At 42.3% G+C, this 21,710-nt stretch overlaps 2 protein-coding genes across 2 annotated transcripts; both read left to right on the top strand.

Moving 5' to 3' along the window:
• Window positions 1-780: 780 nt before the first annotated feature.
• On the top strand, window positions 781-7,044 carry mtg2 (mitochondrial ribosome-associated GTPase 2; the record flags this gene model as incomplete). The annotated part of the gene is made up of 6 exons (XM_080732897.1): window positions 781-960; window positions 1,880-2,027; window positions 3,623-3,738; window positions 4,314-4,532; window positions 5,220-5,358; window positions 6,573-7,044. The coding sequence occupies 6 exons, from the start codon at window positions 781-783 to the stop codon at window positions 6,962-6,964; spliced, it is 1,194 nt and encodes a 397-aa protein (XP_080589023.1). The 3' UTR covers window positions 6,965-7,044.
• Window positions 7,045-10,205: 3,161 nt separating this feature from the next.
• Window positions 10,206-16,002, top strand: LOC308291170 (uncharacterized protein SCO4629-like; the record flags this gene model as incomplete). The annotated part of the gene is made up of 5 exons (XM_080733124.1): window positions 10,206-10,277; window positions 11,648-11,775; window positions 13,156-13,304; window positions 14,434-14,616; window positions 15,225-16,002. 5 exons carry the CDS (start codon window positions 10,206-10,208, stop codon window positions 15,341-15,343), a joined length of 651 nt encoding a protein of 216 aa, XP_080589250.1. The 3' UTR covers window positions 15,344-16,002.
• Window positions 16,003-21,710: the final 5,708 nt, after the last annotated feature.

Here is a 21,710-nt window from a genome sequence, read left to right as displayed (position 1 = left end):
CGCATGCTTATGTTATTTCACATACCAGCCTGTCTGGGGTCGCTTTAGTTGGCAGACAAGATTACTGTAGTGCTCCCAGGAATACCAATATCCATGGCTTATTTTCTGTTGCTTGCCTGCTTTTTCACCTTTTTGTTTAGCCTATCACCTATCATGGATTCATGTCTAATATGTTTGTACACAATCTTCTGTCACACGTTTTTTTAAGACATTAAACAATGTTCTGAGCCGAGCACTGTCGTATGGTCGCTCGCACGCACTCGTTTCGTCTCTCGCAGGCAACTTGTGGAGTGAACCTACAGCCCATGCTTGGGAAGGGAGTGTGTAGGGGGCGGAGACTGTGTCTTAGCAACACTCAGAGCCGTATGTTAATAAGCCAATCAGCTGCTTACAAACAGCGCAGCGCCTCTCACAGCAATGGGATGCAGCACTTATCGTCTCAGAGGAGAGCAGAGTGGAAGTGGAAGCTCTCTGACAGGCAGAATCGCTGTCATTTCTCAATTAAATCATCCCGTCATTCATATTTATCCCCCAACCTTAAAATACGGGACAAAGAGCGTCCCGTTTCAGTTCACTACGGGACACGTCTTTTAGTTTCCAAAAAAGGGACGATCCCGTATTTTACGGGACGGTTGGTAACCCTAATATCAGCTAATATTAGCATACTGGTTTTATACGTCATATTTACAATTGTATGACGTACACATGACATTTTATACCTCATGTCATTGAAATAGCAGCATGTTGGTGACATTGTGGAGGGTAAAGCCATTAGGACACATGCTTGGACTGATGCACCAGAGGATTACATTGGTCGTGTTGACGTCCAGATGTTGTGCAGCTGTGAGGTGGCCGTCAGTTGCAGCTGTTGGCACCAGGAATGTCAGCACAACCTGTACAGCCTGTGCCAAAGCCAGAGCAGCAACCCCAAAGAGGAAAGAACTGTCCGAAAAGAAGCTGGTAAGCTAGCCTATGTGCATTTATGAGAGAATGACACATTTTTATGGCTGTGTTATTACTATGATGAAAGTGGAAATTGAGTAGGTGGTAGGTGTGTTTGATTGAATACTTTATTAGAAGTTCGCATAGGAAAAGCACAGCACAGGACAGTACAGTTAATAAAGTTAAAGTAATACAATACTGTAGGATTTGAACCCAAGAAAACACTATGGCTTGTTTTCATTGAAAGCCTGGTAGGCGAGGTTAGTTTTCATTGGGGTCATTTTGTACTCAAATCATAGACTAAATGACAGACAAATATATATATATATATATATATATATATATATATATATATATATATTCCAAATTTGGTTTCCCTGACCCAAATCACACTTGCAAATGAATTCCCATTTATGGACCCATATCTGGGAATGCCCATATATGGACATATTGTGTCAGTTTGATTGATTGAAGACTTTATTAGAAGTTTGCATAGGAAAAGGTACAGTTTCATGATGGTACAGTTCACTGGTACAAGGTCTACTAATAGGAAATCCTAGAAAAGACTAAGCTTATTTCCATAGGAAACCATTGAAGTATCTTGATTGACATAATGGTCAGATTGCGTGCCACCAAAACTGTGAGAGGAGTAGCTCGGCAAAATAAAGTTTATCTAGGATAGGAAGGGAAAGATGGATGGAATCCTTAACCCAGCCCATAACTAACAGACAGGCAATGTGTTGTGTTGTGCAAACAGTATAACAGTATCGTACATAATTATTATACATCCGTGAACCCAAGTTCAATACTTCATTGTCAGATGATCTTTTGGCAATTAAGGCAGCAGCAGGAGACAAACTTTGTTCTAGATAATGTGGTGCATAAAAGCCCTACTTCTCCGACTACCTGGCTGATTATTGTTTGTTGTGTTCCATAGAGCCGTTACTTTGTGGACTACCGTAATGTGAAGCTGTGTGCGGGGTCCGGCGGGAAGGGGGCCTGCACCTTCCACAGCGAGCCTCGTAAGGAGTGGGGGGGTCCCGACGGAGGGAACGGTGGCGATGGAGGAAACATCATCATCAAAGGTACAACCTGGTTTAAAACCTTTCTGTCGGGGGCACGGTGGCGCAGTGGTTAGCGCTTCGCCTCACAGCTAGAAGGTCCTGGGTTCGATTCCCGCCGGGGGACGCTGTGGGCGCTGGCGGCGTGTTCCTCCTCCGCGCCATCAGCGCCCACACCCTAGGTGGGGTCGGCGATAGGGCCTTTCTGTGTGGAGTTTGCATGTTCTCCCCGTGTCTCCTAGGGTTGATACCCTCACAAAAACATGCACGTAATCCTGGTCTCAATAATGCCTCCCCCTGGCCAGCCGGGGCGCCTGATGGAGGGGAATGGAACTGGTTGGAATAACGTGTTCCTTCCACGCGCTACGTCCAAACCAGGGAAATCTCCACTGTCAGGTGAAAAGAAGCAACTTGGACTCCTCATGCATAGAAGGAAGCATGAGGTCAGTCCGTTGTCTCCCCAGGCGCGGCAGAGGGAGAGCAGAGCCCAGGATTACATAGGCAATTAGCACTGGGTGAAAAAATGGGTTACAAAATTGTGGGATAAAAATTATAAGAATAAAAAAAAATAAAACCTTTCTGTCAGTGTGACACAAGTCCTGTTTTTCAGTTCACTTTGCAGCTTTCAGCTTGTTTATGCTTCATCCACACAATACTAGATGTATTAGACCCGGGTGACTGTTTAAATATGGGCTTGTCCAACCCACATGCTGTTAAGTAGTTGGGCATTTGAGACTAAATCACAAGCACTTTTGAGTTTGTGTTTTGCTTGTATTTGTTGGGTAGCATTCTTATGTGATCGGGACACTTTCTCTAACTTTGTGTGGTGAGGCAGGTAGCACACCTTGCCAAATAGGATGGCGTGCTTGTCGACACACATGGCCCTGGTCTGCTCGCCGTAGTCGCTCGCTCGCCTCAAGGCCGCTTTATAGCCTTGTTGTCAAGTCAGTGTTGTTTTTGACAGTACATTTTGATTTAGTTTTAGTCATAGTCTTTTGAATACAATGTATTTTAGTTTAATTTAGTCACCTGAAAAGTTTTAGTTTTAGTCTAATATTTAGTCGACTAAATATCATAAGATGTATTTTGGCAGGCCTTGATGGCATCGTAATGACTGATTTTACACTTGGTTGCGTGCTGAAAATAGACGATCTCGCTGTGCGTTGCGACGCGCTGTGAGCGCTGTGAACACCTGAGAGCAACCAAACATAAAATCTCTTCTCCACTTGTCCCTCCCAAACGTTTTAGTCTAGTTTTTATTTTGTTGACGAAATTGTCAATATATTTAGTCTTAGTTTTAGTCACCATAGCATAGTTTTTATTTAGTTTTCGTCAGCGAAAAAAAACATAGTCGACAAAATGTTTTCGTCATAGTTTTAGTCTACGAAATCAACACTGTGTCAAGTGATTTAAGGATGTTCATGTAACAAAAATAAGCACTCTTCTTCCCTTGGGAAAACAATATACTGTAGTGTATAGGTTCAGTCAAATGTTAAATGGTTTCATATTTAGACATGCTGTAGTCACTAGTCACTGTCCGTCCGTTTCTCACAGTTTATTGTCCACTGTGTGTTATCATGATGTGACCATAAATATTCATGTTATTGGCGTGCTTCCAGTCGACCGGGTCGTCAAGTCCCTGGCACAGGTTGCTCCACAGTACAGAGGAGAAAATGGCCATTCAGGAGGCAGCAAAAACTGTTACGGACGCAACGGCCAGCCCAGCTACCTCTATGTGAGTTCATTTCATACCTGTTCACTGCTTAAACACTTGGGTTAGGGTTAGTAGTATTAGCTGTTGTATGCAGGGTTCCATTTGTAAAAAAGAAAACAATGGAATTTGAGAACCTATAGTCTATATCGTCACTGTCAGGCAGAAACCTCGTATCTCCAAGTTTCAAATGTGTAAATCTTTTTGCAAAGCCCTGCTTCATCATGCAAGGCCATCGCACAAAAGTAGTGAAAACAGCTGATCTACAAGCACACAACACCTCGCGGTGCGAGGCGTTGTGTGCTTGTAGATCGGCTGTTTTCACTAGTTTAAATAATTTTAAAAATGATAAATACAAAACAAACGATTTTGGACATACAAGGTTTCCACCCGACAACGACGATATACGGCATTGTACGACGAATAGTATTAGCAACAATAGCCGATGTAAAAGCTCCGCTTTTAGATATTTTCACTGTTGGTTTTACAACTGTTAAAAAACACTTTGGCACCTAAATAGATGGAACTCTGCACTTACATCATAGTTGTGTTGATTCAATAATAGTGTATTGTTTTGACGTGTTTGCTCTCTCTGGTAGGTGCCTGTCGGCACGGTGGTGAAGGAGCAGGGGAAGATCGTGGCAGACCTCTCGGATCACGGCCAGGAGTTCGTGGCCGTGTTCGGGGGGGCTGGAGGGAAGGGGAACCGCTTCTTCCTGTCCAACGAGAACCGCGCTCCCATGACGGCCACGCCGGGAGCTCTGGGCCAGGAGAGAGCCCTCCAGCTGGAGCTACGCACCATGGCCCACGCTGGTCTGGTGAGTGGACATTACACTAGATCAGTGATTCTCAAACTTTAACATTTCAAGGTCTCCCCTTAACTCTGACAGTGTACAAATGGAACCAAATGGACCCTAACGGGTCCATTTGGTTCCATTTGTATGCTGTTAGAGTTACAGACTTGTATGGGTCAATTTAGACCCATATAAAGGAACCCACAAAGTCCCTGGAATCCACTTTGAGAACCGCTGCGCTAGATCACAACACACGGTCCAGGGACACACAGGGGTCCTTGAAGTCAATGATGTACTGTATAGCAGGGGTCTTCAACGTTTTCAGGCCAAGGACCCCTTAGTTGAGAGACAGCACAATCATCAGTATGTTTTGAATTCATGTCAATTTGTGTTTTCAGATATTTAACCACTTAAACCATAAAATACTTAATAAACTTGACACTTTGGTGTGCTCTTTTTGCCCCCTACACCAAACCTCACAAGCTCACAACGCCTCGCAGAGCTTGTAGATCTGCTATTTTTGGCTAAAGTTATTTGAATATGGACGCTAGGGTTCAAGTGGTTAATAAAAAAAAAGGTTTGGAGGCCCCCTTGTTGAAGACCCCTGCTGTATAGGTATTATGTGGTTAATAATTTCTCAGGCTTGTTGCTACTGTACAAGGCATATTTTTTAAGCTTTTATTTTCTTCTTTTTTTTTACTCCCCTTTTAGGTTGGGTTTCCAAATGCAGGGAAATCATCCCTTCTGAGGGCCATCTCCAACGCCAGACCTGCAGTAGCTGCGTACCCCTTCACTACCCTGAATCCCCATGTGGGCATCGTCAAGTACAGGGATCACGAACAAGTGGCAGGTAACACCTGACCCTAATCTTTACCATAACACCTAACCCCACCCCTTCACTGCAACCCCCATGTGGTACATGGATCCCTGTACTCCAGGGGTCTTCAACAGGGGGGAGGTACTGCAGGGGGTCCGCAAAATTATTGCTTAAAAAAAAAAAAAAAAAGATTTCAAAAAATGTTTTTTTCTTCTTTTTTTTTTTACATTTATGTTAAAAAATAAATCATGATTCTATCCATTTTGAATAGCTTGAATACATGATAACTATGCAATTGACAGATTGTTGATATTATTGACATTGGTTCTCAGTTAATAAGTAGTATGTTTAGAAATGGTAGTGGTACGGCCCACACTGCTCGCTGTAACTTGTACATGTTTAAAATAAAAGATATGTCGTAGCCCCGACCCCCCCACCCTACGAGGTGGTAGGGGGTCCCTGCTCCATCTCCCCATCGGTTTGGGGGTCCCCGGCCTGAAAACGTTGAAGACCCCTGCTGTACTCAATTACAGGGATCATGAACAAGTAGCACGCACGTCATTCATTTATTCTGCACAGTAGTGTTCTAAAGCGCAGTGGTTCTCTAAAAGTGTGTCGCTAGACAAGTCCAGGTGTGCCTTGTTTGTGAACGGTACACAAAGTTATGAATTATTTGTATTGTACTATATCAGTACTTTGTGCAAAAGAAGCCAATTTTTTTATTCTAAAAAAAGTTATGTATTTTAACCACTTTCAATCTGGCTTCTCTATTTTGGGCATGGCAAAGTTATATAATTTATAAATGTACATCTTAAATAACTGTTCTTATTTATTCCCTCACAAACAATACAATAAAAAGGAAATAAAAGAAAATAGCCCATTGGTGTGCCCATTGGGCACACACAAAAAAAAGTATTGCACTGCTATAGAGAATAACTACAAGCCATGCATTGCACAAGTTATATTTCTGCATATTATGTTGCCATTCACTTCTCAAATGGAAGAGAATTAACCCATTTAGAACGGGTACACATTTTGTGTATCATTATTTTATGCTTTAACTATTGAAAAATAGCAGATCTACAAGCTCACAGCGCGGCACAGAGTGCCGTGCTGCGAGCTCGTAGATCTGCTATTTTTGAAAAGTCGTGAACATTAGAATTTTGACCCGATTCTATAAGTGTCTTTTGAATCCTTCTAATTCTAGGCCTAAATGGGTTAAAAGAACACAACTTTCTCTTTCCCAGTGGCGGACATCCCAGGGATAATCCGCGGGGCCCATCTGAACCGGGGGCTGGGCATCTCCTTCCTGAAGCACATCGAGCGATGTCGCTTCCTGCTCTTCGTTCTGGACCTGTCCACTCCGGAACCCTGGACCCAGCTGCAGCACCTGCGATTTGAACTGGAGCAGTACGAGCCCGGCCTGTCCGACCGGCCTCAGGCCATCGTGGCCAACAAGATGGACCTGCCCGAGTCCCAGGGCCAACTGGAGACGCTCAGGAGTCACGTCACCCAGAGGATCATTCCCGTGTCGGCGCTTACAGGACAGAACACTGAGGAGTTGATCCTCCACCTGAGAGAGCTGTACGATGGCAACCCCCAGGGTGTAACGCAGGACAAGTCCACCAGGTGGCAGTAAAAACGTTGGGTTAAAACGGGGGTGTTAGTGCTTCAGGTGACTGAGGTGAGGAGCAACTGTGTCTCTCTCAGATGGCCTGTGTCAGGCAAGTTACTCATGGAGTTTGATAACTTATTCTTTACGTATTGCTCCTTCAAAAAGTAATAATATTACATCACGTATTACTTGGTATCAAAAGTACCGTAATTAGTTACCATCCACACACACACAAAGGTAATACAGCATTACTTGGATCAGTAACAGTAATAGAATGTATTCCCTTATAATTCTCGATACTGGGGTAATATTACTGTATTATTTTACTGCTCAACACTGGAAATAGGAGCAATATCTGATATGAGGAATTATGCTGCAGAACTCACCTCTGCATCCCAATTGTGAGATTTCACATGTGCTGACTAGAATTTGTCACACGTTAATATTTTTGTGACTGAAAAGCTATTTAAAATTTTGGTTAATAAAACTTATTTGAAAAGAACTTTCAGGTGAGGTCTTATATTTTATATTTTAGTTTTGAATGCTTTGTATAATGCTTTATTCATATTGCACAAATATGTTTTATATTAGACACTAGCATCCACATGGTGACATATAAACATTAGTTATTTATGTATTCTTTCACGGCTAGGAAGTCATCTCTCATTTAGTGCCAAAGTAAACATCACGTTAATTGAAAAGGTTATCAGCCGGCATTTAAAAGAATCAAACAAACAAGTGGGTTTCCAGAGCAGGAGCAGATTAATTCCGTTGTGCTTGTTGTGTGGAGCAGCGGTGAGGGACATTTCTATTTGTTTTGGAAGGCTGATAAACAAACCCCACGCTAGCAGAGTGACACCCGAGCTGACCTCTGACCTCTCCCTGGCCTGTTGTGTGTACTGGGCTAAGCCGCGTTTATGCTTAGTCGCAGGCGGGTGTCGCGCACCGAGAAGTAGCCGATCTACAAGCTCACAATGTGCTGCGGCGGGACGAGTCGTGAGCTTGTAAAGCGGCTATTCGTCTGTGTGCGACACCACGTGCAGCAAAGTATATGATCAAGCCCTTTAGGGCTGTTTACTGGCTGCTGCTGATGCTGTGGTGTTGCTAACAGGATTTCTAGAGGTAAGCGTTCGCTGGGTCAGGCAGTCACACATGTTGTGATGTACTGTATGTTTTTGCCAACATGTTGTTCACATACAAATAGTTATGAATATAGGTTGTAGAATGTGAACTTGTTTAAAAAAAATGCTTTGTCCTTTGCTGTTAATCTAATTTAGTTGGCTACATCCTATCAGAAATGGCTCACCAGAGCTACCATTTCATTCTGGTTGAGAGTGAGACATGACCATTCATGAAACATTGATTTTCAAATATTTAATCAAAAGGGCCTTGAAAGGTATTAAACTCTATACATTTGTTTTTAAAATATGTGTTGACGTGATGTCACAATCTATCTACGGTGACTGAGTTTTGCCAAGTGATAAACTGAAACAAAATGCCCAAATACAACAGATTTGTTTTTAATGTACAAGGATGGTTTGTAGGGTTTAGGGTGACATGACAATCTGTATTCTCTTGAATGTCTTGAGAAAAGGAATAGCCTAATCAGTGTGGTTAAAACCTAAATGCCCATTATCTCTGATGTGTGATTAAGTATAGTATTTTTATGCTTATTTTCATTGCAACTTTGGTCTTAAATTTCATTCTAGGAGGCTTAAATATGCCTAATGTGTTAACATCTGCGACATTATGGCAACATAAAAGCAATGCAAGCAAGAATAATAAATGTCAGTGTCAGGAGAACTAAACAAAATGGTATTAATTCCAGTCATTCCTTTGAACACCTATATAAAATACAGTCATATAGCTATTATGGAAAATATTAATATCCAGTCAGGGTGAAGTGTTGACAATGTATTAGGAAGATTCGGGCAGAGAAACTGCATTTACATCATCAGAGGAGCTCTGGCCTCCTGGCGGCCCCAGACCACCTGGCCTGTGAGACAGAGTGGTCCTCAACCTTTTCAGGCCGTGACCCCCAAAATAATGACATTTTAACTGGGGACCCCCACACCCTGATGAGCACTAAGTGTTGAGGCATCACATTTTGTATAACACGGTTCTATTGTGAAAATAGCAGATCTACATGCTCACAACGCCTCGCAACGCGAGGCCTTTTGAGCATGTAGATTGGCTAGTTTCACAATTTCTGCCTCTAATATTTGACAATTTGGCCAATGTTTAATTTGTCATTTTGGAGGTATTAAAAAGTCATTAGATTTACACTTTAGAAATGTGCAGATACCCTATATACACCTAAACTTTATGTTGCACATTAAGTTAATCATCTGGGGACCCCCCAAAAGTATTTGGAGACCCCATGGGGGTCCTGACCCACAGGGACAGACAGCCGGGGGAGAAGCCTCCTGAGGTGGACACCTGTTATACACAGAGATGCTCTCCCTAAATGGAGATAAATCTAAACAGGCTATACTAAGTGACAGTACAATAGTAATGCCGACTAGTTAAGTTAAGAACGTCCATGTACGTCCATAGTCCATATACTAAAACAGATTCTGCTGACAGTGTAGGAGTTCAGTCCATGGGGGAAGGCAGCTGTTGGATTTGACAGCTGCAGTCAAGGAACTATGGTTTGAATGCAATTAAATTAACAGCAATGATCTTGAACATATTCTTGGCATACTGAAATTGTTATTACAATAACATAGTCATATAAACAGAAATCCCCATCCCACGGGGGCCCCCTGGTGTTTAAGGGGACCCCCTGCAACAACTAAAAACAGCACTGCCTGGGAGAAAGGAAGCGGTCAACCTCGGGGAGGGAGATGCACTCAGGATGTTTATGGCTGGGTGGTGATGATGCTGAATGGGCTACAGATTTAGAGCCACGGTGTCTCCCGTGCTTTTAAAGGACGGCCTGCGGTGCGCCAAGCAGACGGCCTGAAAGCAGTGTGTTGTCCTGGACCTGCTGGGGGCTGCTGTGTCATGTTTTCTGTCTGAGTGGATCCTCATACGACCGCTCTATGCCAGTTCCTCTGAGGTCAGAAACGAGTGGCTCATCTCTCTCACTGATCATGACAGAGAGAGAAGAGTTGCTGGTTTATTTTTTAGAACATGCTATGTTTTGTCTTTGTGTTGAAGTATGCTTTCTTTATCTCCCACCTCTGTCTCTGTCTGTCTGTCTGTCTGTCTGTCTGTCTGTCTGTCTCTCTCTGCTCTCCACACAGGCCAGCATGTGAGAGGAATGGACAGCGAGAGTGAGAAATCGGCCAGAGTTCTGTGGGACTACCTCTGTCTGCGTCAGCCTCTGGAAAAGGCAAGGATTGTCTGATCACATGATTATCACACAACTTGTCTTTGTGTGCCAAATCAATCTAAAACCTCTAACCTGAAATTATTCGGCAGTTATCAACCTTTTCTAGATCTAAAAAGTGTTCGCGGCCCACCCATCTAACCACTTAAAACGGCAGTGTTAAAGTGATATTTCACTTTCAAATTGTTTTTTGGTAATTTTATCATCTAATTAAGGCTTTTATGAACACCCTGTACAGATTCTAATTTGCCTGATTCAATATTTAGATATTTGATGTAAATGTTATCGGTCCTCCTCCTCGAGGAGGAGGGCCCCATACACACCCATAGTAACATCAAACTCCATTTTAACCATGATAGATTCATTAAAAACACCCATTATTTTTTCTGGTGACTCGTACTACCCTCCTAATACGTGAGCAGGCCGTGTTTTTTTTATACTTTTTAATACATTTCTATTGTATTTAATTTGTTCCATTTTCCCAAAGAATTATTATTATTTAAAGGAGCTATAGTCAACTTTTTCATTGTAGGGCCGGCACTTTGTTTACATCCTAGTCTATAGACTAGAATGTAAACAAAGTGTCGGTCTGACAATGGCCAAAATGATTATTTTATCATTATTTTACGCTTTTTGTGGTCATTTTTGAATAGAAACACATATATGAAGCTTATTTTTTTATAAAATATTTTCGAAAAATTATTTTTATTTTAGCATCCGTTTTACAAGAAAAAGTTGACTATAGCTCCTTTAAGTAGTTTGACAAAATGAACAATTTGAGTACTTTGGTGCTTTAAGTATAATAGTCTACATTTTGATGCCAGTACTCGAATACGTTTTTCAACGTAGGCCTTTTTTACTTGTCACAGTCTTTTTATGTTGCTACTTTTGCTTAGTAAAAAAATCTTGGTACTTCTTTCACAGCGTTGTTATTGTTCTTTACTGGAGTATTTTCAATTTTCAATCATTTCACTTCAACTCCACTACATCTCAGAGGCACATATTGTACTTTTACTCCACTACAATTATTTGAAAACTTTAGTTACTATTTGTACATTCTACTTTTGGTACTTTAAAGTACATTTTGATGGAAATACCTTTTGTACTTTTATAAGTAAATCTTGAATTCCGTAATTTCTACATTGCTTTATAGCAGTGGCTCTCAAAGTGGATTTCAGGGACTCTCTAGGTTCCTTTATGGGGGCCTAAATTGACCCTCACAAGTCTGTAACTTTGACAGTGTACAAATGGAACCAAATGGACCCGTTGTACACTGTCAAAGTTAAGGGGAGAACTTCAGGTTTCAAAGTTTGAGAACCACTGCTTTATTGATACTTTTACTTGAGTAAGAACTGTGTGCCCCGCTGCCTCAGAGTGACGTCATCATTGGACTGGGCTGTCATGACCTGCGTGTGGCTGAGCGCTCGGCTGATCTCTTCCTGGAGGGCTGGGCTCCCTGGCTGCTCTTCACCGGTTACCAGGGCAACCAGACCGCAGGTCAGTTCAGGACGCGCCCGAGATCCTGTCTCTCTCGTTAAATGGACTAAATTGACTTTATTGATGTAGCACCTTACAGGGTCGTCATAAGGGGGGGGGAAGGGAAAGTGGGACTGAGTTACCAGGGCCCAAGGTGGAGGGGCCTTAATTATTTTATAGCTATTTAGCTAATGAAAAATAGCAGATATACCGGTACAAGCTCACAGCATGGCACAGAGTGCCGCGCTGTGAGCTTGTAGATCTACTATTTTTGAAAAGCCGTGAAAATGTGTGCAAATCTTTGAATATATGTATTTTTGAAGCGAACATTTGCAACTCAAATTTTGCTTCTGGGGGGTCCCTGGAACTAAATATTTTGAGGTGGGGGTCCGTGGCCAAATACATATAATTTTGGGGGTCCTTGACATGAAAAAGTTTGAGCACCATTGACATAGAAACATAGGTTTTTCAAAAAAAAATTAAATGTTAAAAGACTTGCACAAATGCTCACGATCTTTCAAAAATAGCAGATCTACAAGCTCGCAGCGCGGCACTCGGTGCCGCGCTGCGAGCTTGTATATCTGCTATTTTTCAATAGTTAAAGTACCCAGGGCCCAGAATTTGGTGCGACACCCCCTGCTCTCGTTAAATGGACTAAATTGACTTTATCGATGTAGCGCCTTAGGCTAAATTGAACCGGGAACCTTCTGATTCCAAGACGGCTGCTCCTGAGCTGCTGTTATAAATACATTATGCTGATACCCCCACACTGTGGCTCCCCTGTGATAGTGACACCCTTACATTGTTTTGTCATTGTGGTCTTTTACATCGGCAGTGATCCGTGTACATGTTAATGAGGTGTGTGGACGAGACAAGATGTTTCTATGTTTTAACCAGGCGAATGGATGAGAGAAGTAGGGGTGTCGCACCAAATTCTGGGCCCCATGGGTACAAGGATTCACTCACATTTTGTGCTTTAACTGTTGAACAATAGCCGATCTACAAGCTCACAGTGCGGCACTGAGTGCCGCACTGTGAGCTTGTAGATCTATTTTTGAAAAATCGTGAAAATGTTGAATATTTCAAGTTTTTTTTGAAAAACCTATGTTTCTATGTCAGTGGTGCTCAAATTCTTTCATGTGAAGGATCCCCAAAATGATTTGTATTTGGCCACGGACCCCCATCTCAAAATATTTAGTTCCAGGGACCCCCCCAGAAGCAAAATTTGAGTTACAAATGTTCGCTTAAAAAATACATATATTCAAAGATTTGCACACATTTTCACGAATCTGCTATTTTTCAATAGCTAAAGTATTTTAAGGCCCCTCCACCTTGGGCCCTAGTAACTAAGTCCCACGCCCCTGGAGACAAGAGCAAGAGGCTAATGTGTCAATGTTTTAGGCAGGTGGACCAGACGAGAGGCTGATGTTTTCATGGAGGTGGCTCTCAGAATGGGGGTTCCCAGACGCAGCATCCTACTGGAGACCGAGGCCACAAACACGGGAGAGAACATACGCTTCTCCCATAGAGTCCTCGAAGAGACCAACACCCCAGGTAAAGGGCCTGGCTGAGGTCTGTGTATGTTGTCCTAGTTTTACCCACGAACAAGTTGTGCCTTCTCCGTCGATATTATGGTCAAACTAGCAATGGAATACATTTGAACTTTTACAGAAAAGCTTAATGATCTTACGTCTTTCATAAAAAACAAAGATTAAAGGGATCGTTTACCCCCAGAATGGCTTGTTTTCTATTGATTACTCACCCCATAGAGACTAGAATTCATGGATATGTTTTAGTTTTCGTTGCATTCCAAAGCCAATAGTTCCCTATGGAGACACGAAGGAGACTCTTTGTGTCTCCTACCGGATACATGAGGGTCTTTATTCTTATCATCAAATTATTGTCTTAGGCAGGGACGTGCTGGCTATTGGGAAAAGCGGGACAACTCCCGAACGGCCGGTTCATTCCTGGCCGGTCCAGGCCGGACATTAGGAAAAAAATTAAAATAAAATGTCAGCTTTCGTTCCATTTTGGGGGCTGGGCGGCCAACAAAGTAAATCGTCACTGTCGGGGAGAAACCTAGTATCTCCAAGTTTCAAATGTGTAAATGTTTTCGCAAAGCAAAGCCCTGCTTCATCATACAAGGTTGTTGCACAAAAGTAGTGAAAACAGCAGATCTACAAGCACACAACGCCTCGCGGTGCGCGTTGTGTGCTTGTAGATCGACTGTTTTCACTACTTTAAATCATTTTTAAAATGATAAATACAAAACAAACGGTTTGGACATACAAGGTTTCCACCCGACAACAACGAAATATAACTCATGTAATAGGCCCACTGGCTTGTCACTTGTCATGATCTGAAATGGCAAATCTTTGAGTAGCAGCAGCTCTATAGCGCACAATGAGGGCCTCTCCAACTCTTTTTCCCGGGCTGAATCAGGGGCCCAGCATGTCCCTGGTCTTAGGAATGCAACAAAAACACAAATATTATCAAGTCTCCATGGGGTGATTAATCAATAGAAAATTGGTATGGCTACCAAAACATTGGCTGCCAAAACTTTAATGAAACACAAAGCTAGTGTTTGTTCCTTTCAAGCTTTTTAACAAATCACTGATGTGGCCTAACAACATTTTTCACTCAGTCACGAGGTTTTTATTTTTGCTTTAATCCCTGGGTTCAGCCTCCAGGCTGATCCTGGTGCAGCAGCCGTTCATGGAGCGGCGGGTCTGTGCCACCTTCCTGCGCCAGTGGCCTGGCGGGGCGGAACACACCCGCACCATCATCACCTCCCCCCAGATGGACATCTCTGCGTACCCCCACCCCACTGTTGGCACCGCCTCTGACCTGATCACTTACATGCTGGGTGAGACTGTTGTTACAACTGAAATATTAGGGGTGCGACAGTTAATTGAACTAATGCAGGGGTCTTCAACGTTTTCCGGCTAAGGACCCCTTCGCTGAGAGAGAGAGATGAAGCAGGGACCCCCAGATTCCATATAGTCTCATCGTTTGACAGCACAATCATCAGTGTATTTTGGATTCATGTCAAATTGTGTTATCAGATATGTAACCACTTGAACCGTCAATACTTAACTTGACCTTTCACTCTGTACTTAGTCTGCTCTTTTTCCCCTCTACACCAAACCACTTTGCCGAAAATAGCCGATCTACAAGCACACAACGCCTCGCACCGCGAGGCGTTGTGTGCTTGTAGATCTGCTGTTTTCACTACTTTTGTGCGACTGCCTTGTATGATGAAGCGGGGCTTCAAATTTGAAACTTGGAGATGCAAGGTTTCTTCCCAACAGTGACAATATAATAATCACTAAGAAGTTAATCGATAGTCACAGCCCTAATATACATTTTATTCTTATTCCTTATTGTCTCTCAACAAGACCACAGCATGGATATTGACTCTGTCTTCTGCTCTGATCGATTTGTTGTGTTGTGTTCTGGTCCTCCGCTGTTCAGGTGTGCTGGAGAGGATCCTTGATTATCCTCAGAAAGGCTTCCAGGTGGAACAGGAAGTGACCCCGAGTGTTTTGGCTGCCTACCATTGGTTCCTACAGGCGGGATACCGCCCCAAGTGACCTGCTGTCCATACACTGTGTATCGCTGCTGAAGGTCAGCACAATTTTCAAATGCTTCCGGTCATACAGTCTGAAGCAACCGAACCTCTGAAAACGATTACGCGATAAAGCGGATCTGACACTTCCGCTTCGTCTTTACAGCTATTTTCTTCTAAGCATAATAGCACAAATGGAAATGAAAAAATAAGACATTTGAAAATATATTTTTTATGAATGGAAATGACCAACAGATGCCAGCTTCCTGCCTCAGATTTCTGGAGAAGCTATACAGTGTATTAACATTCAGAGATTGTGGAATACTTGTCTGACTACGCGAGACTAGTGTCGATGTGTCCTTGATGATGACAACCCCTCACTGCTCCCGCCTTCCATGGTTTACTCTGCTGTCAGCATGCGATTGTGTGTTAATGGGTGAATCATGCATGTTGTAAAGCGCCATTTGCCTTTTGAAATCACCACTTACCGATTGTTTAACTTTTGAGCGTACGATCGGAACCAAATGGAACCTTAATCGGTCCATTTGGTTCCATTTGTACACTCTCATTGTTACAAATTGATAAATTGATGGATTAAAAAAAGTCTGTATAGGTTTAGGTTTGATTTATTTAGATTGAGAAGTTATTTGCTGAGATTATAAAATGCAATTTATCGCCACACTGGCCTGGGAATGCCTCGGTATACTCCTGTAGGGAGTGGAGGAAGTTGCTCAGGATAGGTAACGCTGGAAATCTCAGTTGGAACTGTTACCCCCGTGACCCGATTCCGGATAAGCGGTTGAAGATGGTTGGTGCTGTGAAAAGTTCTATAATGAATAGAATGTATACAAAAGCATAAACACTACAGAATAGTTTTTCATTACGACGATATTAATAAAAGTTGACTCACGGTATACAGAACTTATGCTCTGATTATTGATTACGTGCATGCAAACTACTATAGTGATATTGAGGACCATCCCAAGGTTTTTTTTTATCATCAGACGTATATTTTGGTCTCATAACTAGTATTTTAGTCACTTGTTAGAATAGGTGTGCCCCTTGCCCATTTTAAAAATCATACTGTGTAACATTCATTTTAGTAGTCTTTTTGGCAACACCTCTTAGCTACTTTGTCATTGATGGTCGGCCGCGATGCATTTTGAGTTTGTAGATCTGCTATTTTTGCTACTTTTGTGTGACGCCGTTGTATGACGAAGAAGCGCATTAAGTTACGAGAAAAAACAACTGAAAAAGGGTTAAGATTAAAGTTCAACGATATATAAAGATATTCACAAACTTTGTGAATATAAAGAAGGATGACTTATTTGACCTTATAACTTTTTTCTATTTTTGTCTATGCTTTTTGCTGCCCTGACTCTCAGACGTTCCTCTGTCTTTGTGATGAGGAGTTGATGCCCTGCAACCCTACCAGAACCTTCCTCTATGTTACTGTATAGCTGTTGACAGACTGTTCTTGCTGTCAGTCTGATCACACGGAATTGCCTTTCCGTTCTTCCTTACATATCCCACTGCACTAACGCACGAGCCTTACGGTAATCGAATGTGATCAAGCTCTCCACCACAATGTCTATTTACTGGTGTCTTTCCCATATGTGAGAATGCAGATGTCACTTTATTCGGGAGACCCGATAGCCAAGTGGTCAGGTGGCGCCAGGGGCGTCACAAGGGGTAGGAAAGTGGGACTGAGTTAATGGGGCCCAAGGTGGAGGGGCCCTAGTAACTTTAGCTATTGAAAAATAGCAGATATACAAGCTCACAGCGCGGCACCGAGTGCCGCGCTGCGAGCTTGTAGATCTGCTATTTTTGAAAAGTCGTGAAAATGTGCGCAAATCTTTGAATAGATGTATTTTTTAAGTGAACATTTGTAACTCAAATTTTGCATCTGGGGGGTCCCTGGAACTAAATATTTTGAGATGGGGGGGTCCTTCACATGAAAAAGTTTGAGCATCACTGACATGGAAACACAGGTTTCTTGGCACACATTTTCACGACTTTTCAAAAATAGCAGATCTACAAGCTCGCGGCGCGGCACTCGGTGCCGCGCTGTGAGCTTGTATATCTGCTATTTTTCAATAGTTAACATTCATGGGGGGCCCGCAGTGAATCCTTGTACCCAGGGCCCAGAATTTGGTGTGACGCCCCTGGGTGGCGCACCGCACGGGCTCAAATACCTGACAGTGTCTGTCTCTGTCAGGCATTTTGATTTGATTCCCAGACAGACAGATCATTTCTGCATGTCCCCTACTCTCTGAGTTTCCCGTCTCCACTGTACCTATCACATAAAGGCTCAGAAAAGCAATGCATTTAATCAGGGGCGTCACAAGGGGGGGGGGAAGTGGGACTGAGTTACTAGGGCCCAAGGTGGAGGGGCCTTCATTATTTCATACTTTATCTATTGAAAACTATCAGATCTACAAGCTCACAGCGCGGCACCGAGTGCCGCACTGCGAGATTGTAGATCTATTTTTGAAAACTCGTGAAAATGCAGTGCAAATCTTCGAATATATGTATTTTTAAGCGAACATTTGTAACTCAAATTTTGCTTCTGGGGGGTCCCTGGAACTAAATAATTTGAGATGGGGGTCCGTGGCCAAATACATATCATTTTGGGGGTCCTTCGATCACGTGAACAAGTTTGAGCACCACGGACATAGAAACAGATTTTTCAAAAATAGCAGATCTACAAGCTCGCAGCACGGCAGTCGGTGCCACGCTGTAAGCTTGTATATCTGCTATTTTTCAATATTTAAAGCACAAAAGAATGTGAAATAATGCGTTCCCACAATCCAGTCTAAATGGGTTCAACCCCCTCCCCTATGAAGAACATTCATGGGGGGCCCGCAGTGAATCCTTGTACCCAGGGCCCAGACACCCCTGCATTTAATGAATGGTAGCAACAGAAAAGAAAGATTCAGTGCCTGGGGGTAAAGGATGGCAAAATAACTAGGGTGGAACTTCTCCCAGGCTTTTATAATGGCTGCTGGCTGATTAGCAATGACTACCAGGTGCTGTCATGCCACCTCCAATCATTAGCACACTGCAAGGGAAAAAAACACAAGACCGGGCAGTAACAGGGGTCCTTGCTCCTCTGCCAAACACTTGGCAGGCAGCTACTGATGTCCTGTGCTGTTCTAGGGGCGATTGTACTGATCAGACCTTTAGACGGGCTCATGCAGCCCTATAGCCACTGGTTAACAACTAATAAATTCATATTTTTGGAGTGGTGAAAGCACTCCCAATAGACAGGTATGTCTGTGGGTGGCTGGCTATGTGGCTGGCTGGCTGGCTGGATATGTCTGTAGCCTGGCAATACCTCTAGTGGCCACACACAACACACATGTTAAAGGAGGGGTGCTGTTTAGCAGGCCAGGCACACTCAACACGCACGCACGCACACACATGGTATAGCTGCTCAGATTCACCACTCCACTTCGAACCGAGGTTTGATTTTCTATGATATTTGATTAATACTGTACTTTCAATAAATTATTAGTAGGCTAAGTAACATAAGTTTACACCATTCTTATTTTTGTTTATTTATTTTTTTAAGAAAATGAAACATTGATTATGTTGTTATGAATATTCAAGCGCTTTCCATTTTGCAAACCTCAATTGGATTATGTACAGTACAGTGTACACAATTTTATTTTCAGAAGCAACCCAATTATTAAATAGTGATTTCATTATTATAAAAATGTTATAATAATGAAGCGTAGTTTGTCGTCATTTCAGTGATTTCATAATCATTTAATTATTATGAAATCACTGAAATGACGACAAACTACGCTAGGGTTCATGTGATTAATAGATCAGTTATTCTAGAGGTGTGGAATATTGACAGATAATAGATCCTGGAGTATGGCATCGTGATGGTAAGTTAACTGAAAAGTAATACATAAATAAATAACATCTTTAGGACAAAACATTATCTGATGTTGAGCTTGACATCCTGAATTTCCCTCCAGGATCAATACGGTACATCTTGTTATCTTCATGTTCTGCTGACTCTACTTTCTATTATAAAGATTAATCTCTGTAGGTGGGTGAAATAATTTTGTGTGAGATTCCTTTTAACAGCTGTTCATTGTTAATCTTGAAAGGTGTCCCCAGTAAAATGCCAATCTCAGTTTTAGGCTGTCACTCCTAAAAAGGGCCTAAAACAGTTTTGAGCATCTTCTGTACCAGGCAGTAATGCAGCCAGTAAGGAAGGGATATACTACTAAATATTTGCAACTTTGTGATCTGAACATTAAAATGTTTACAGCGATATGAATTCTCAAACTTTGCAAGGAGTTACCACTTTCACCCTGCTCGCAAATCGTAGTTCGGAACTCTATATACACACAGACTGTCACGCGCGCGCGCACACACACACACGCACACGCGCACGCACACGCACACGCACACACACACACACACACACACACACACACACACACTCGGAATGACACCATGCACAAACCTGATAGTCCAGAAGTGTATCATCATTTCCATGCCATATCCGGTGTCAGAGGAATTTGAGTCAGACTTCCATAGAACTGCCTACACGTGGGTTCAGTCCCAGACAAGCAGACTCCCTGAGTTTATTTTCAAATGTCCCATAAACCACTGACTGATTGATATGTTTTATTATAAGAACAAGAATAACCATAAAATGAAATTATCTAGAAACCAATAAACAACATTTGCATAACTCATAACATATCAGATGTCACCCATAAAACCGCTGTACAATACATGTTAACCACTAATTATACAAGTTGGACATTTTAACAGGTGCCACTGATATTTAGGAAAAAAATAGTTCTCAAAAGACGGTGGCAGCGAAAGGAATCCGTCACAAAACCATGTCAAAATCCTATTAAATATAAATCACTGAAGCAAACTAGGGGTACGAGACAGAGACAAGCAAGTATTAAGTAAGCTAACTTTAAAACAGGACAACAAAAGACCAATAGAGCAAGGCAATATGTAAGACCATAGAGAAACTTTATTTATTTGACATTTTAAAGAAAATTATAAAAACTATTTGAAATAGATGGAGACAACATTCCATATTGTCTCTCTCTTTCTGATGTCTTAAGTAAATTTTGTTTTGCGAGTGCAGATACCAATAAACCCTTTTGCAAATCCCGCCCCATTCTGCCCTGTTACTATGATGGGACATTAACCCTGGGCAGATTGTTTTTTATAGTGGAAGTGGATGGTTTTTTTTTCCCCTTCATAGCCTCATTACAGCTATATAAAGTACCAAAGGAAAAACACCTAGGTGATATTAATAAAAAGGGAAGACAAAGGTACAGTAGTTACATTGCAAAACAGGGGATTTACCCGAAAATATATGTTTTAATTTGTTTAATCCCAGTGGGACAGAATCCTCTTTGCAGATTCTTTTATAGTGGTAGTGGATGCGATTTTTTTTCCCTTCATAGCCTCATTACAGCTATATAAAGTACCACAAAAAACACATCTACGTGATATTAATAAAAAGGGAAGAAAAAGGTACAGTAATTACATAGCAAAACAGTAGTTTTCCCCCGAAAAATAAATGTTTTAATTAGTTTAATCCTCTGGATCAGAGATAGAAAGAGAAGCGCATTGCATCTTGGGTACTAGGAAGAGGACAGAGAGAATGTTTCTCCTCACATAATAGGCTGGCTTTTCGTAATTCTGCCCATTTAAATTATATGTACCCAATCGTGACTCTTAGACCATTGATAAGGTACATGTGAACTAGTTTGTTGAAGCTTATTCGTTATGATGAGCGAGATCGCTTGACGCTTGCCGTCGCTATCACCGTACCGGCCGATCTCCGTGTCGCGCACTGCGGACAGTTTTTGAAAGGCTGAAGCAACATTCTCCACTGCACAAACTCCACCCCCGATAGCAAAAAGTGAATGTTTTTTTCTGGTTGGCCAGTCAGGGAGTCTCAGGGACCAATCAGAAGGCTGACAAACGGTCTATTGCATACAGTACCTGTTTGTCAACAGAATGTGAAAGACATATACGCCCTTCCAAATATTTGCTCTGCATGATGAGTATGAACAAAGAAAAATGATTGAAACTTAAACCATTATTATGTGTTTGCTTTTCATTAAGGGTAATTGAGTGTAAATCAAAAATATGCTTGTTACAGAAGTGCTTACCACAGGCATGCACACGTGCACACACATAGGCTCTCTCTCACTCACACACACACACCACGCATGCATGCTCGAGTGCAGACACACACGCACGCACGCACGCACGCACGCACACACGCGCACACACACACACACACACCCCGATACCTGCCAGGAGTGATCACAACAGTCTACCACATATGGCTGCGGGCAGTATAACAAACTGATGGGACAGCTGGTGGCTTA

Source organism: Nannobrachium achirus (assembly GCF_963921795.1).
Source record: "Nannobrachium achirus genome assembly, chromosome: 9".
In the NCBI taxonomy this organism is placed as follows: Eukaryota; Metazoa; Chordata; class Actinopteri; order Myctophiformes; family Myctophidae; genus Nannobrachium; species Nannobrachium achirus.
The sequence above is the reverse complement of the archived record's forward strand: the minus strand, read 5'-3'. Positions and strand labels throughout refer to the sequence as shown.